Source organism: Oncorhynchus mykiss, chromosome 19, assembly GCF_057628025.1.
Source record: "Oncorhynchus mykiss isolate SJ-2025 chromosome 19, ASM5762802v1, whole genome shotgun sequence".
NCBI classification, from domain to species: domain Eukaryota; kingdom Metazoa; phylum Chordata; class Actinopteri; order Salmoniformes; family Salmonidae; genus Oncorhynchus; species Oncorhynchus mykiss.
Genome location: NC_143040.1, coordinates 44934457 through 44951922, shown reverse-complemented (window position 1 = coordinate 44951922; position 17466 = coordinate 44934457). Strand labels below are relative to the sequence as shown.

The 17466-nt window shown below is 41.7% G+C and overlaps 1 protein-coding gene across 1 annotated transcript in view; it reads left to right on the top strand.

Moving 5' to 3' along the window:
• zgc:174356 (proton-coupled folate transporter) overlaps window positions 1-8481 on the top strand; it is a 40084-nt gene extending 31603 nt beyond the window's left edge. The window contains exon 7 of the mRNA XM_021574064.3: window positions 7852-8481. Coding sequence (XP_021429739.2) covers window positions 7852-7903 — 52 coding nt within the window. The 3' untranslated portion in view covers window positions 7904-8481. The remainder of the gene's footprint in view (window positions 1-7851) is intronic.
• The last annotated feature ends 8985 nt before the right edge of the window (window positions 8482-17466 follow it).

Genomic DNA, 17466 nt, shown 5'->3' with positions numbered 1-17466 from the left:
GTTAACCTTGACTCAGAGATGTATAGTTAGAGACCAAGCATGTATGTGACTGACCGCCTAGATTCGGTCATACACTGCAATTGAAGAACAATGGGAAAGTAATTCTGCCTTTGAATTTTGATCAACTTGTAACCCCACTTTTGAGAAAATGATCCTTGAATATTTTGGTACACATACTGGAGAGCTCTTCTTTGTCTACACCCATTCAGCATCGTTCACACCTCAAGCCCTAGCCCCATCCATCTCTTTAAGGATTCACATGAGGCCATTTGGTGAACACACGCTATATTAAATGAAAGGTCATTTTATTTGTGACATGCACAGGATACAGAAGGTGTAAACGGTACAGCGAAGTGGTTACTTGTATATTAATATCAAAAACAGAAAGTGTCCAGAAAAAAGTATTGTATAAATATTTTATCATTATTAGACTATGCTTACCCAACACTTGTCTAAATTGATGGGTCATGTGAAGTAAATGCTATAAGCACCCCCCAGCCACATCTAGCTAAGTGGATGGGTCACTGTTGTTTAGACATTGTACACATGTTCATGAAATTCAAATAGATGGCCGTAATCACACCCAGACACACCTGGCTAATTTGATGGGTCATGTAATAATGCGGCCGAAGTGGAGTCTTTTGTTTAGACATGTAGCTAGCTAGTTATGAACTGGGATAATTCCAACTCGTACTACTACCAATACAAACATTATCATAGCTGTAGTATGAATCTGCAGGTAGCTGAAGCTAACAAACTAGGTTCAATGTTAGCTAGCCAACGTTAGGCTGTAACTAGCAATGCAAATGGATTTCTGATTTAAATAATATTACTGCACAGATCATACACGTAATGTTAGCTAGCAAACCAGCAAGCTAACGTTTGCTAGCTAACAGTACAGTTTATCTTGCAATAAAAACAACTTTCTGACAATATTAGAACATTTTGTTAGACTCTGACTTGCATACATGGATGAATGCTTCACAGCAGACTGGAACCATTTAACTCTGTTTTGTTTGTAGCTACATCTTGTTTGGTCAGGTCACTCTGGTTCACACTGACCGTGGCATGTGCAGAAAGTAGCCCATCACTTTTTACCAGCTGATCTGTCGATAGCGCCTGGTAAATTCAGGGTATCAATGTTGTTGAGAAAAGTAGCAAAACTTTTGTAGTTCTCGATGGCTAACGTTATATCTTTAAAAAATGGCGCTGTTGAAAAGATTATCAACACATACTGAACAACTCACTTTACAGACAGAAGCATGCTACATGCACACCAATCCAAACTCATCTCCCGTCATGTCCAGCCCATCTTATCTCAGCCAATCATGGCTAGCGGGAAGGCTTCTAACTTTTTCTGTGGCTAAACCAACTAGGCTCATTTTAACAATTTTATTCGGATTTATGGATCAAATACAAGTTTGTTATTAAGGCACATGAACGTTCACATGTTCCTGAAGGTCTTTCTGCCAAAAAACTCATTTTGATAAAAAGTCAATGTTTATGTTCAAATGCAGTTCCTGTGAAGTAGTGACATGCGACATAGGCCTAGTTTCCTGAATACGAACCACATATGCTATATGTATTGTGAATAACATTTACCATTAGACATTTCACCAAATAATAATTAAAGGAATATTACTCAGAAATGTTAAAAGTAATCATATTTATTGCAGTTACGCAATAAGAATTCAATAAGCAAATGGTACATACCAGAAGTCTTCACGATATAAAGAATACAAAATATCCAAAAGTCTTAACAGCATAGAAATTCACCACTATGACATACAAATGTACATCAAGAGATCGGTTTACCATTGACTCCCTGATCTAAATTTAAGCCCAGCTTTTATTTTTCCAAGATCACTAACTCCCAGTATCTCCTATCGTCTAATTAACATCACTTTGCATGACTCAAAACATTAAAACAGAGGCATGAAAACAACACACACATTCTTGGATCTAATCATCGCAACTCTTATCTAAATTATACGGGTGCACCCCTGTGTCACTCCTCTTTGAACTATCCGCCATCCGACAATTAGAATAACAGTTCCTCTGTAACGATAAATCCATACCACTTACAGTACAATGTAACATATCAAAATTCTTAGCTCTTTATGAACTCTTGAAACAATCCAAACATGACTATTTTAATTCACTAACATTAATGTAGTCGATTCAAGTTTCATCATTCTTCACATCTCTCCTGGCTTCAGTGACCCTATGACTTCTGTGGGAATGGCTCTTCCTCGTGCTTACCACAGATAAGGTGTGTTTGACCCCTGTGATAGTACACAGATGACAGGCCACCCAAACAATGCCATAAATCGTGATTGAGTCATCAAGCTGGTCCCCAGCAAGTCGCTAGACGCATCTTCATCACTGGCCTTCATCATCGTTCACATTTATTCACTATCTCTATTTTCAACTACACTAGCGTACCCTCACAGCCGATCCGGACTGTATCTGCAAGCCATTGACTAGAGCACACGTGCCAAGACCAGAGTAGGCACATTTTCTATTTAATGCAACTGTTTTTGTGACAAAACGGTAGAGTTCCAAATGCGATGGAAACCCATTGAACTTTAGATTTTTATTTGTGAACATTAAATTGTAGCAGAAAAAGTGTACAAAATGATTCTTCAATTGAATATATCCACATGAACAGTCACACTGGTATTCAGTATAGTATTAATGGCATGGCCCTAAGGCTGATTGGACTGTACAAGAGTAAGTGCATCTCTGCAAAGGTCCCCCTTAGACTTGTACATTTGCAAGTTAATATTTGTCTGTATCCTTTTCTAAAAAGTCACTTGAAATGTTTTTCAAAAGATGCTTTATTTATTTATTTCATTAACATAAGTATTCCCGCCCCTGAGTCAATACATGTTAGAATCACCTTTGTCAGCGATTACAGCTGTGAGTCTTTCTGGGTAAGTCTCTAAGAGCTTTGCAAACATGGATTGCACAAACAATTCTTATTCAAGCTGTGTCAAATTGGTCTTTAATCATTGCTGGACAGCCAGTTTTAAGTCTTGCCATAGATCTTCAAGCCGATTTAAGTCAAAACTGTAACTAGGCCACTCAGAAACATTCAATGTCGTCTTGGTAAGCAACTACAGTGTATTTTTGGCCTTGTGTTTTAAGTTATTGTCCTGCTGAAAGGTGAATTCATCTCCCAGTGTCTGTTGGAAAGCAGACTGAACCAGGTTTTCCTCTAGGATTTTGCCTGTGCTTAGCTCTATTCCGTTTATTTTTATCCCCCAAAAAAAACTGCCTAGTCCTTGTCCATGACAAGCATATCCATAACATGCTGTATCCACCACCATGCTTGGAAATACTCAGTACTCAGTGTTGTGTTGGATTTGCCCTAAACATAACTCTTTGTATTCAGGACATAACGTTGATTTCTTTGCCGCAATTTTACTTTAGTTCCTTATTGCAAACAGGATGCATGTTTTGGAATATTTGTATTATGTACAGGCTTCCTTCTTTTTACTCTGCCATTTAGGTTAGTATTGTGGAGTAACTACAACGTTGTTGATCCATCCTCACTTTTCTCCCATCACAGCCATTTAACTCTGTTTTAAAGTCACCATTGGCCTCATGGAAAATCCTTGAGCGGTTTTCTTCCTCTCTGGCAACTGAGTTAGGAAGGATGCCTGCATCTTTATAGTGACTGGGTGTATTGATACGCCATCCAAAGTGTAATTAATAACTTCACCAATACAGTACTCAAAGGGATGCCATTCTTTGCGAGGCATTGGAAAACCTCCCTGGTCTTTGGTTGAATCTGTGTTTGAAATTCACTGCTTGACTGAGGGACCTTTACAGATATTTTTATGTGTGGGGTACAGAGATGAGTCATTCAAAAATCCTGTTAAACACTATTGTTACACACAGAGTGATTGCATGCAACTTATTTTGTGACTTGTTAAGCAAGTGTTTACTCCTGAATTTATTTATGCTTGTCATAACAAAGGGGTTGAATACTTTCAAGACATTTCAGATTTACATTTTTAATAAAACATAAAAATGTTCTGAAAACATAATTCCACTTTGACATTATGGTATATTGTGTGTAGGCCAGATACAGTACGTTGTAAAAACAACAGTGTTGTAATGCACCTGCAAAAAAAATCCAGGATGTTTCAAAGTCAAAGGTATAACCAAGAACTCCAAACCAAGCTGGTAATTGGACCGGTGATGATAAACATGACACTTCCAATTGTCTCACTCTCAATGACAAGGATGGGTATATTGCATAATCCCACTGGACATTCCTTCATCAGCACCAACTAGACTCTCTGCAGGGATCAGACTCGGAGAGCATTGTAGCGTGCCGACACATCCGACACAATTATATATTTTTTATTTTCCAAAATTACAGGTTTAATTTGGCCTCAGCTGCGCTCGTGTTATTACAGTGAAGGAACGCCAACAGAGAGAAGGCTGTTTGGATTAGTTGTGGCTGCGGCACCCTAAAGCTTTTCTGTTCCGCATGTACACTCTCTCATTAAGACTGAAATGAAGGCACATCGTTGGGGCCTGTCACAGAAATGAGCCCGCAAGCAAAGAATGAATGCAAGCAGTCACCGGTGTATACACATCTGACAGCAGCAAGTAGTTATCAATTCAGTCACCCGCGCCAACCTTGGCTCTGACAACAAGCAAATAGTTTATTAGCCAACACTTCTAAATTTGATTTCATCCAGGTGATGGTCTTTTGTATGAGTAGGTGTGTAATGGTCAAGTGTAATACACACTGTGATACCCTCTAGTGGTTTTACTACACCCATTGTTTTCTAAAAATAAACATGCTTAGAATGAGAATATGGCTGTTACATTTCATCTTATGTTATATTATCAAGTCATCAATGATGCTACATGCTGTTTTTCAACTCAAACATCCCTTATGAAATTAGTTTATTTCCAAAATGCTATATGTGCATTTTCAGAAATGTTGGTAAATTAGCTTTTGTTTAATTTAAAGATCTTATGAAAGAGAGTGAAGAAACACAATCTAATCATGATATGGGGTTGTATTTGTTTAAAATCTATCATGGTGTCATTTCAAAACGCTATTCTGTGCATTCTATAAATATTCAGACACCTCGACTTTTTAAAACTGTTAGACAAAATTGTATGAAATCGTTTTTTTCCCCTTATCAATCTACACACAATACCCCATAATGACAAAGCAAAACCTTTTTTTCCCAAAATGTTTGCAAATGTCTAAAAATAAATAAATAAATGGAAATATGACATCTACATACGTATTCAGACCCTTTACTCAGTACTTCGTAGATGCACCTTGGGCAGTGATTACAGCCTCGAGTCTTCTTGGGTATGACGCTACCAGCTTGGCACACCTGTATTGGCACACCACACTCTTCTCTGCAGATCCTCTCCAGCTCTGTCAGATTGGATGGGGAGAATCGCTGCACAGCTATTTTCAGGTTTCTCCAGAGATGTTCGATCGGGTTCAAGTCCAGGCTCTAGCTGGGCCACTCAAGGACATTCAGAGACTTGTCCCGAAGCCACTCCTGCGTTGTCTTGGCTGTGTGCTTAGGGTCATTGTCTTGTTGGAAGGTGAACCTTCACCCCAGTCTGATGCCCTGAGTGCTCTAGAGCAGGTTTTCATCAAGGATCTCTCTACTTGCTCCATTCATCTTTCCCTTGATCATAACTATTCTCCCAGTCCCTGCTGCTGAAAAACACGCCCACAGCATGTTGCCACCACCAAACTTCACCGTAGGGATGGTGCCAGGTTTCCTCCAGACATAACTCTTGGCATTTAGGCCAAACAGTTCAATCTGGGTAATCAGACCAGAGAATCTTGTTTCTCATGGTCTGATAGTCTTTAGGTGCCTTTTGGAAAACTTTAAGCGGGCTGTCATGTGCCTTTTACTGAGGAGTGGCTTCCGTCTGGAATTTGTATTTTTTAAAACGATTATAGAATAAGGCTGTAACGTAACAAAATGTGGAAAAAGTCAAGAGGTCTGAATACTCTCCGAGTGCACTGTATATCTACAGTATCATTTTGCTTTATGTATTTTTAGATATAGGCCTATTGTAAATGTGTATTGTTTTTGCATCACCATCTTTATTGCAAAAATAAATACAAGTACAAACACAACTTTAAGCCTCACATTCTTTTGACAGAGATAATGAACTGTCCGTTGATCCTCAAAGCAATTGATAAAACAAGGCCATGTTTGAAAGGCAAGTGGTTCTGAGCCTATGTCATTATTACACAGGTGAGCTAACAATTACAGAAATCAGGAATGCATCTATCTGATCTACTGAGTCCAACACACCACCACCTTTTTGTTATGTTGGGCACCTACTGACTAAAAATGTTTCTTATTATGACATATTTGTTTCAATGACATGTTTTGCTAAAATAAAGGTTTAAGGAAATACAGGCATGCACCAACTTACAGTCCTGTAAGTATAAAATCAAAGCGTGCTTTCATTTAATAAAAAAAAGCATGTAAAGATAGTGTCTTACTGTGGTGTGTGAAGAATCCAAAACTTTACCTTGCATGCGGTACTAATCACATTATTGTGGAAGCACCTTCTCTAAGAGTGTGAATTAGGCTGTTTGAGAAGGTTTGAACCCTAAGCAACCTGTCTACACATAGTTTGGAGTACAATACCAACATAGCTACTGTAGTAGGTCAAAGCTGTGTGCTAGAAAACCTTGTTTAGAGTATTGGTGGAATTGGCATTGTGGTGCTCATGTGAATTTCTTTTTCGGCTTTAGACCAATGCCTATTCTCACTTAAAACATATTTGTTTTGTTTTTAAGAAAGAACTGTTCAAATTATACATTTGTGACATCAATATTTATATATTTTTTGTATAATTCAATACAGTAATATGAGAGCTGTATGTAAAACATGTACATTTGCATTTGAGTCATTTAGCAGATGCTCTTATCCAGAGCGCCTTACAGTTAGTGCATTCATCTTAAGATAGCTCGGTGAAACAATCACATATCAGAGACACATATACAGGATACGAACAATCCATTCCAGCTAAACAATGGATATTCAACCAAAAACCTATGAATGAAAAATCTGAGAATAGTCATATTTTACATCCAAATGAAGGTACCCATAACAATCATTTCTGATGAAAAAACACAAGTGAAAAGTGTGTGTATATAGTTTTTAATCCCTTCAGATGTAGCCTACTAGCTACAGGGTTATATTATGTTCATGGTGGACATCATAGATAACATGTTGCTGATATGATATTCCGGGAAATTTCAATAAATTCCATGGTTTTCCCAAAATCCCAGTTGGAGGATTCCTGGAATTGGGAAGGAGTAAGCAGGAAATCCATAATCCTCCAACCAGGATTTCTGGAAAACCAGGGAATTTATTGAAAGTTCCTGGAATTTTGCGACCCTATCCCTGACTCTATTTCAAACTCACTTGGACGACCAAACGTTGCTGTATTGTTTCCAGCAGGATGATGGCTTGGAACAGCTCTAGCAATGCATTATGGTCGATACAACACAGGGTCCCACCTGATGACCGTAGTCTTTAGATTATGTTATCTATAATAGATTACCATATTATAAAGTGTTTATCTGTGGACTTCTCCCTACTGGTATATCCTTTAATAATTCATATATCCATAAAACCCCAATTTGACGAAATTCTTTCCGGATATGAGATTCATAGGGCTAGGTTGGGAGAATAGGGAGATCCCTCAGGAGAAATACAAACTGAAGCGTTTCATTGGTGGATAATTTGGTGTGATGAATAGGTCAGTTTCTCCAGTAAACAATGTATTTCTCTCTGTGTCTCTTTCTCTCACTGTCTCTTCAAACAGGTGGATCAGTGAGATGCCAGCCACACAACCTCGCCTGGTCATACAGGACTAAATCCAGTCCTATAGTACACCTAGGATGTGTCTCAAATGGCATCCTACTCCCTATACAGTGCATAATATACGGTAGATCAGGGCTATTCAACTCTTACCCTACCAGGTACGGAGTTTTCTGTTCTACCTGATAATTAATTGCACCCACCTGGTGTCCCAGGTCTAAATCAGTCCCTGATTAGATGGGAACAATTAAAAAATGCAGTGTAATTGGCTTTGATGTCCAGAGTTGAGTTTGAGGGCAGTAGATGGTACATTATACAGGAAATCATATAGATTTTTTTTATTTTATATTTATTTTCCGATAAATTAACTGTGAAAATGGGACAACCCCGTTGCATTTGAGTAACCTATAATGCATGTGTTTAAGTTATTCTCATCACACATGTTCTGATTCTGCTGTGCTCTGCAGGAAATGGGTAAATGTAAATGGATAATATCGCCTCTTCTACCCATTTCTGTTATTTCAATCAACACATATGTTTCTTCACACCTGTAAAATGATTGCAGCAGAATTGCTTTTATGAATAAAATTGCATTATCATAATAAAAGCCTATGCCGCTTGAGAGAAAGACAAACATCTCAGATCTCCATGGTATCACTATGCATTCCATTATTATTTTTAATTTGACATGGGAAAGGGAAAATATGGAGAGAGAAATCCAAAGGCAGAGAGGGAAAGACCGATTTGAGGGAGAAAGATTGGGAGATGAGTGAGACGAAAAGAGGGAAATGAGGGGAGAGCGAGACAAAGAAAGGCAGAGAGCGAGAAGATGAGAGATTGTTGAAGTTGTTTTACAGAATGGAGAGTTGTGATTGAGCTGATAAAGGAAGTAATAATAACCGTTTAATAAAATTAGAAGAGTAAAAGGTCAGACTCCATATCTGGAAAGGTCATTGAGAAAAGCTGTATTAAACCTCTCTCTAGTCTCACTGATGAGGCTCTTCACACACACACACACACAGGCTCTCATACGACGCACTACAATTAGAGCTGAGAGCAAGCATTCTGCAGCTTTTTTCCCTTTTACGAGCCAAATATCATCCTCCAATTAAGGAGATACGATTTAAAAACAACATTCCTCCTATCCAACTGACTGCTGTAACAGTACAGCACATACAGACGCTCCAGTACACCCTTTACCTTAGATGGTCTACAGTACCGAGCAGAGAGCTTTTTGTTGGTTTCAAGTTTTATTGTTGAGGACACAAGTACAGTGAAATGTCTTTCTTGCAAGCTCTTTCGCAACAATGCAGTAATCAATATCAGTAGTAAAAATATTATACTTAAGCAATAAGGCAGGAGGGGGTGTGGTACAATATATGGTCAATATACCACGGCTTAGGGGTGTTCTTATGCACTACGCAATGTACAGTGCCTGGATACAGCCATTAGTTGTGGCATAATGGCCATATACCACAAAACCCTGAGGTGCCTTATCGCTATTATAAACTGGTTACCAATGTAATTAAAACAGTAAAATAATGTTTTTGGTCATACACGTGGTATATGGTTTGCTATACCACAGCTTTCAGCCAATCAGCTTTCAGGACTCAAACCACCCAGTTTATAATAGAAAATTAGTAAAGTAGAACAAAAACACATTATAAATTGATGGAAGAACACAAGAAATTAAGTAAGCTACAGTATACAGGGTCAGTACCATTTACGATGTGCAGGGATACTGGATTGGTAGGGGTAAGTTGACTAGGCATCAGGACATATGATAAACAGAGTAGCAGCAGTGTATATGATGACTGTGTGTGAGTAGAGTCAGTATGAAAGTATGTGCGTGGGTGTGTGAGCAAAATAAGTGTGTGAGTGTCTGTGTTGGAGTGTCAGTGTGTATGAGTGAGTGTGTATAGTCCTGTGAGTGTACATAGAGTCAGTGCAAAATTGTAAATAAAATAAAAGGGTCAATGCAGATAGTTTGTGTAGCCATTTTGTTAGCTATTTAGCAGTATTATGGCTTGGGAATAGAAGTTGTTCAGGAGCTTTTTGGTGTCAGACTTGGTGTTCCGGTACCGCTTGCCATGCGTAAGCAGAGAAAACTATGGCTTGTGTGGCTGGAGTCTTTAACAATTTTCCGTGCGTTCCTTCCACACCGCCTGATATAAAGGTCTTGGATGGCAGGGAGCTCGGCCACACCACCCCCTGTTGCTCCATGCGATCAAGGTGCAGTTACCATACCAAGCGCTGATGCAGACAGTCAAGATGTTCTCAATGGTGTAGCTATAGAACTTTTTAAGGATTTGAGGGCCCATGCCAAATCTTTTCAACCTCCTGAGGGGGTCCCAACTGTATGTGTGTGTGGACCATTTTAAGTCCTTACCTACTGGGCACAAACTGGTTGAATCAATGGTGTTTCCACGTCCTATCATTGAAATTACATTGAACCAAAGTGGAATAGATGTTGAATTGACGTTTGTAGTAGTAATTTGGTAGTAATTTGGACACCGAGGAACTTGAAGCTCTCGACCCGCCCCACTTCGGCCTCGTCGATGTCTTGTTACTTTATAGCTGTGGTATGACAATGTTTTAATTTCCTGTCACATGCCTTCTAGAGCAGGGAGCCCTTTCATCTCTTGAGAAACTATTTCAAAAAACTATTTCAACTGCAGTATCATGTACATATTGAATTACTAAAGGGATTTTGTTGTTAACGCTACAGATGATCTATGCATTTTAACATAAATTTGCAGCCGTATCCCTGCACTTGTTTTATCGACAATATAAGTAGATAAGTAGAGTATTATGTAGTTTATCTGTACATCAGCAGGCCCATTCCTCATTTAATTGTCATTCATTGTGTTCTAGGTCTAACCAGACCTTATCACGGAGGTAGTTATGGTACCAGAAAACAATTCAAGGATGTATTTTGAGGACAGAAAACGCTGAGTGTCAGCGCCAGTACATTTAGTTGCTAGGCTCTTAATGCTCTCTTAGTGCTGTTCTTTTGTCAAATTGAGTTTGACAGCAGTCAACAAAGGAATAACTCCTTCCTAAGATGCTTTTTTCCCCATCACTTACTTGAACACAAAAGATCTTCAGCTAGCCCTGTAAAGGCAATGGCCCATGATATTTGGAAACCGAACAACCCCAAGGTTTTTATTTGAACTTCACATTCTTTTTTGTTGGAAGCACAAAAACATGTCATAATTGACATCTCCTGCTGCAATACCAGCCAGTCAACATTACTGTGCTTGATGCAGTAAAAAGCGAGCCTAGGGGTACTTGATATTGTCCAATCCTTGCTGAACCAGTGAGGGGTCTTGTTTGGTCTTTGCCCGTTGTTTTCTCCCTCTCACTCTGTACTGTTAATGGTCCACACTCTCAGACACACACACACACCACACAGGGAGCTGTGGCTTTGCCAAATCCGCACCACTTGGAAGCAGTGTGAATACAGAACAGTGAGACTGCTGCATATGGACACCACGTACAGAACACAGACACTCCAGCCAGGTCGCTCAAGATCCACTGCAAAATTTGACGTCTGTTCAGGTAAGCAGGACATCTGAAGATTACTTCAAAACCGGCCCCTACGGGCAACGGTGAGCACTATTACCATCAAGCCGCGAGCTCTGGCACTGAGGGTTGTGTGTTCAATCCTAGTGCTAGAATTTATGCCTAAACTTAACAGTGCAGTTGCTTTGTTTTAACCCAAACCATAACCCCCTAGAGTCAACTGATGCACCAGTGCGTTAATCTAAGTAACATAAAAGAATCCCCATCCAAATCCATCAGTTTACGCTATCTGTTTTTTTGCTTTGGATGTGTCACGATCCACCACATCCGCCGATGTCCCGTGGATCAACAGTAACAGAGGAGACAGCCCCTCAAAGAGATCATAATGCCACAGTGTGTGTGGGTGAGTGTGTGTGTTGAGACCCCCACCCCATTCACAGCTTAGACTCGTATTAACCCTTAATTCAGAATGAAAGCCTAAACTTAATTTAACTTAGAAATTTGACATTTATGGACAAATGTCAGATTCTTCAGTGGTACTGTGAGAAATTGTTGCACACACAGAAATGTGTATGCTCAAATATTTTAAGAGATGACCTTACACTACAGCAACAGTCATGTGTTAAGAAATATTTTAAGAGATGACCTTACACTACAGCAACAGTCATGTGGAAGCTTGAAGTCAATTAATAACGGATGTTTACTAAGGGGATTTATTTTTGTTCATCTCAGCTCTCATGTAGTAGCCCTGTTATGAGGGATGCTCCGGTGGCTCAACAGTAATGCCGGAGAGAGAGCCCGTCAGGGAGCTCATAATAACACTGTGGGTGTGTGTGTGTGTGGAGACCTCATTACACCTCGGCAGACTAGAAGACTGACTTCAGAATGTTTTCTGGCCCTTGAGCCCCGAGGAACAGATAAACAGATGATAGTCCAAGATAATGAGTAATAGAAGATGTCACTAATGGCCCTATCGTTATAGATCCTCCAGTCTGTGTTTCAAAAAATAATCCAATCTCACAGATTATTTCTCCCAGCAATATCTGCTCATCTGTACAGAAGGAATCATTATTTCCAATTGGCTCTTCTTATTACCTGCTGAGATCAATACATACCAGTCCAGTAGCATGGTCGAATGGTCAGTGAGTTTCCCTCCACCAGTTACTCCCTGACTCAATGGTGCCGGCCCTAAAGACACCCTATTCCGTAGAGTGCCCACAGGGCTCTGTTCAAAAGTAGTGCTCTATTTAGGGAATAGGGTGTCATTTGGGACACATCCAATGTGTTAATTAATGACTCTGATGCCGCAGCTGACCAATGCAGTTGGAAAGAATCTTGAGGAAATTGAAAATAACTTACTCTTAGCTTGGCTAAAAATGTTTGTTGTGTTGCAGGTTAAGTGTGTGTATAGTGATCATAAAGCACAGGTTTGTCTGAGTAACTGCACCATCACTCACCTCTTTGTCATTCTTACACTCCAGTGCTGAAGCTATAAAGTGTGGTCCATGAACGGTGCTATTTCACCCAAATATAATCAGATGATATTGAGGTGATATTGTTCACTGTACTGTAACACGTTAGTTAAGTTTGTGTGTGAGTGTGTGTGTGTGTGTGTGTGTGTGGGGGGGGGGGGGGGGGGGGGGTATGCATGTGTGAGAAAGAGAGAGTGAGAGAGAAAGAGATGGACAGATTCCCTCAACATCAACCATCCCATGTGACATGCGATCATTCTTTGGCATGATGTTCCTCAGCCGTCTGTCAGAAAGAGACTAAATGAGAGTAGACATGCCTGTGGAACTCTTACTGATGTGTAGTCTGACATGTGTTCTCAAACAGACTGGGGCCCAAAGGCTGCTCTCTACTTTCAAAATCCCAGTCTGATGCCTCCCTCCTCACAGAAGCCAAGTTTAAACCTGGGGCTAACAAATGTCCTTTGTCTGCAGCAAGTTCTCACAGTACCACTGAAGAATCTGATTCTGATTGTGCCCACATTGTAGCTCCCGGGTGGCACAGTGGTTTAGGGCACTGCATCGCAGTGCTAGCTGTGCCACCAGAGACTCTGGGTCCCCGCCCAGGCTGGGTTCGCGCCCAGGCAATGCACAATTGGCCTAGCGTCGTCCGGGTTAGGGTTTGGCCGTTGGGGATATCCTTGTCTCATCGCGCACTAGCGTCTCCTTTGCCGGGCGCAGTGCACGCTAACCAGGTCGCCAGGTGCACAGTGTTTCCTCCGACACATTGGTGCGGGTTGGATGCGCGCTGTGTTAAGAAGCAATGCGGCTTCTTGTGTTTCGGGTTGTGTTTCGGAGGACGCATGGCTTTCGACCTTCGTCTCTCCCGAGACCGTACGGGAGTTGTAGCGATGAGACGAGATAGTAACTATTAACAATTGGATACCACAAAATTAGGGAGAAAAAGGGCTCAAATTAAAAAAATAAAAAATAAACGTCCTGTGTTTATTTTCAGCAAACTTAACATCTGTAAATATTTGGATGAAAATAACAAGATTCAACAACTGAGACATAAACTGAACAACTTCATGTGATGAATAGAAATGGAATAATGAGTTTTTTTCACTCTGGTTGCACACTTCCTGACGGGTCGCCCCCAGGTGGTAAGGGTAGGTAACAACACATTCGCCACGCTGCTCCTCAGGGGTGCGTGCTCAGTCCCCTCCTGTACTTCCTGTTCACTCCTGACTGCACGGCCAGGCACGTATAAAACACCATCATTAAGTTTGTTGATGACACAACAGTGGTAGGCCTGATCACTGACATCGACGAGACAGCCTATAGGGAAGAGGTCAGAGACCTGACCATGTGGTGCAAGGACAATAACCTCTCCCTCAACGTGATCAAGACAAAGGAGATTATTGTGGACTACAGGAAAAGGAGGACCGAGATTGCACTCATTCTCATCGACGGGGCTGTGGTGGAGCAGGTTGAGATCTTCAAGTTCTTTGGCGTCCACATCCCCAACAAACTAACATGGTCCAAGCATACCAAGACAGTCGTGAAGAGGGTATGACAAAACCTATTCCTCTCAGGAGACTGAAAAGATTTGGAATGGGTCCTCAGATCCTCAAAAGGTTCTACAGCTGCACCATCGAGAGCATCCTGATGGGTTTTTTTATTTTATTTTTTTTTATTTCACCTTTATTTAACCAGGTAGGCTAGTTGAGAACAAGTTCTCATTTGCAACTGTGACCTGGCCAAGATAAAGCATAGCAGTGTGAACAGACAACACAAAGTTACACATGGAGTAAGTCAACAATTAACAAGTCAATAACAAGTAAAAAAAAAAAAAAAGGGGGAGTCTATATACATTGTGTGCAAAAGGCATGAGGAGGTAGGCGAATAATTACAATTTTGCAGGTTAATAACACTGGAGTGATAAATGATCAGATGATCATGTACAGGTAGAGATATTGGTGTGCAAAAGAGCAGAAAAGTAAATAAATAAAAACACTATGGGGATGAGGTAGGTAAAAATGGGTGGGCTATTTACCGATAGACTATGTACAGCTGCAGCGATCGGTTAACTGCTCAGATAGCTGATGTTTGAAGTTGGTGAGGGAGATAAATGTCTCCAACTTCAGCGATTTTTGCAATTCGTTCCAGTCACAGGCAGCAGAGAACTGGAATGAAAGGCGGCCGAATGAGGTGTTGGCTTTAGGGATGATCAGTGAGATACACCTGCTGGAGCGCGTGCTACGGATGGGTGTTGCCATCGTGACCAGTGAACTGAGATAAGGCGGAGCTTTACCTAGCATGGACTTGTAGATGACCTGGAGCCAGTGGGTCTGGCGACGAATATGTAGCGAGGGCCAGCCGACTAGAGCATACAAGTTGCAGTGGTGGGTGGTATAAGGTGCTTTAGTGACAAAAGGGGATGACTGTGGCAGCTTTCCAATCCTTGGGGATCTCAGACGATATGAAAGAGAGGTTGAACAGGCTGATAATAGGGGTTGCGACAATGGCGGATAGTTTCAGAAATAGAGGGTCCAGATTGTCAAGACCAGCTGATTTGTACGGGTCCAGGTTTTGCAGCTCTTTCAGAACATCTGCTATCTGGATTTGGGTAAAGGAGAACCTGGAGAGGCTTGGGCGAGTAGCTGCGGGGGGGGGCGGAGCTGTTGGCTGAGCCTGGAGTAGCCAGGCGGAAGGCATGGCCAGCTTTTTGAGCTGTTAACAGAACAAACTCTGAAGCTAGATGGGGGGCGATCAATTCACAAATGGTGTCCAGGGCACAGCTGGGAGCTGAGGGGGGTCGGTAGCAGGCGGCAACAGTGAGAGACTTATTTCTGGAGAGAGTAATTTTCAAAATTAGTAGTTCGAACTGTTTGGGTATGGACCTGGAAAGTATGACATTACTTTGCAGGCTATCTCTGCAGTAAACTGCAACTCCTCCCCCTTTGGCAGTTCTATCTTGACGGAAAATGTTATAGTTGGGTATGGAAATCTCAGAATTTTTGGTGGCCTTCCTGAGCCAGGATTCAGACACGGCGAGGACATCAGGGTTAGCAGAGTGTGCTAAAGCAGTGAGTAAAACAAACTTAGGGAGGAGGCTTCTGATGTTGACATGCATGAAACCAAGGCTTTTTCGATCACAGAAGTCAACAAATGTGGGTGCCTGGGGACATGCAGGGCCTGGGTTTACCTCCACATCACCCGCGGAGCAGAGGAGGAGTAGAATGAGGGTGCGGCTAAAGGCTAGCAAAACTGGTCGCCTAGAGCGTTGGGGACAGAGAATAAAAGGACCAGATTTCTGGGCATGGTAGAATATATTCAGTGCATAATGCGCCGACAGTGGTATGGTGGGGTGCGGGTACAGCGGAGGTAAGCCCAGGCACTGGGTGATGATGAGAGAGGTTGTATCTCTGGACATGCTGGTTGTAATGGGTGAGGTCACCGCATGTGTGGGAGGTGGGACAAAGGAGGTATCAGGGGTATGAAGAGTGGAACTAGGGGCTCCATTGTAAACTAAGACAATGATAACTAACCTGAACAACAGTATACAAGGCATATTGACATTTGAGAGAGACATACAGCAAGGCATACAGTAGTCACAGGTGTTGAATTGGGAGAGCTAGCTGAAACAGTAGCTAAAACAGTAGGTGAGACAACAACAGCTAATCAGCTAGCACAACAACAGCAGGTAAAATGGCGTTGACTATGCAGGGGGCGTCGGATTAACTACACACCCGAGTGCCTAGAGCCTGAGTGCAGCTGGGGCCGACAGATAAAACATAAACAAGCAGAATGGAGTACCGTGATTAATGGACAGTCCAGCATGCATCAGCTATGTAGCCAAGTGATCAGTGTCCAAGGGGCAGCGGTGGATGGGGCAGGGAAGCTGGACTGGCGAGTATTATCCAGGTAAGGTAAAAGCCGGTTAGCTTCTGGAGGTTCTTGAGTGTGTTCTAAAAATTTAAAATAATAGCGATTCCGTATCACATTGGGTGAGGCAGGTTACCGGAAGGTATAAACAAATTAAAAATCGAAAAGAGATTGAAAGTAAATATGGATCCAGTGAGTGTTTGGGACGCGGCGATTCAGACGGTTAGCAGGCCTGTGCTAACAAGCTAACAGTTAGTAGGCCTGTGCTAACAAGCTAACAGTTAATAGGCCGGGGCTAAACAAGGTAGCAGTTAGCGGACCGGGGCTAAACAAGCTAGCAGTTAGCAGGCCGAATTAGCAAGCAGGGAGATAGCAAAGGCTAGAAAGTTAGCCTTTGGGGGGCGTCGCGATGGGGTGAGTCTGTTTATGCCTCTTCATGCGGTGACATCGATAGACCGGTCGTGGGTCCGGATATTGTAGCCCAGGAGTATGCTTCGGTGGTAGCACATGAGCTCTGGCCGGGCTGGCTTCAAGCTAAGTGGGTGGAAACGCTAGCCAGGAGTAATCATCCAGGGTTGCGGTTAGCTAGTTAGCTAGTTGTGAAGATCCAGCTGAAGATGTTCCGTTTACGGTGGGAATCCGGGGATAAAAAAATATAGGTCCGTTATGCTCTGGTTAGAGTCGCGTTGTTCGAACTGGCGAGAGCTTTCCGAGCTAAAGGTTAGCTGAGTTGCATCACTGCCTGGTATGGCAACTGC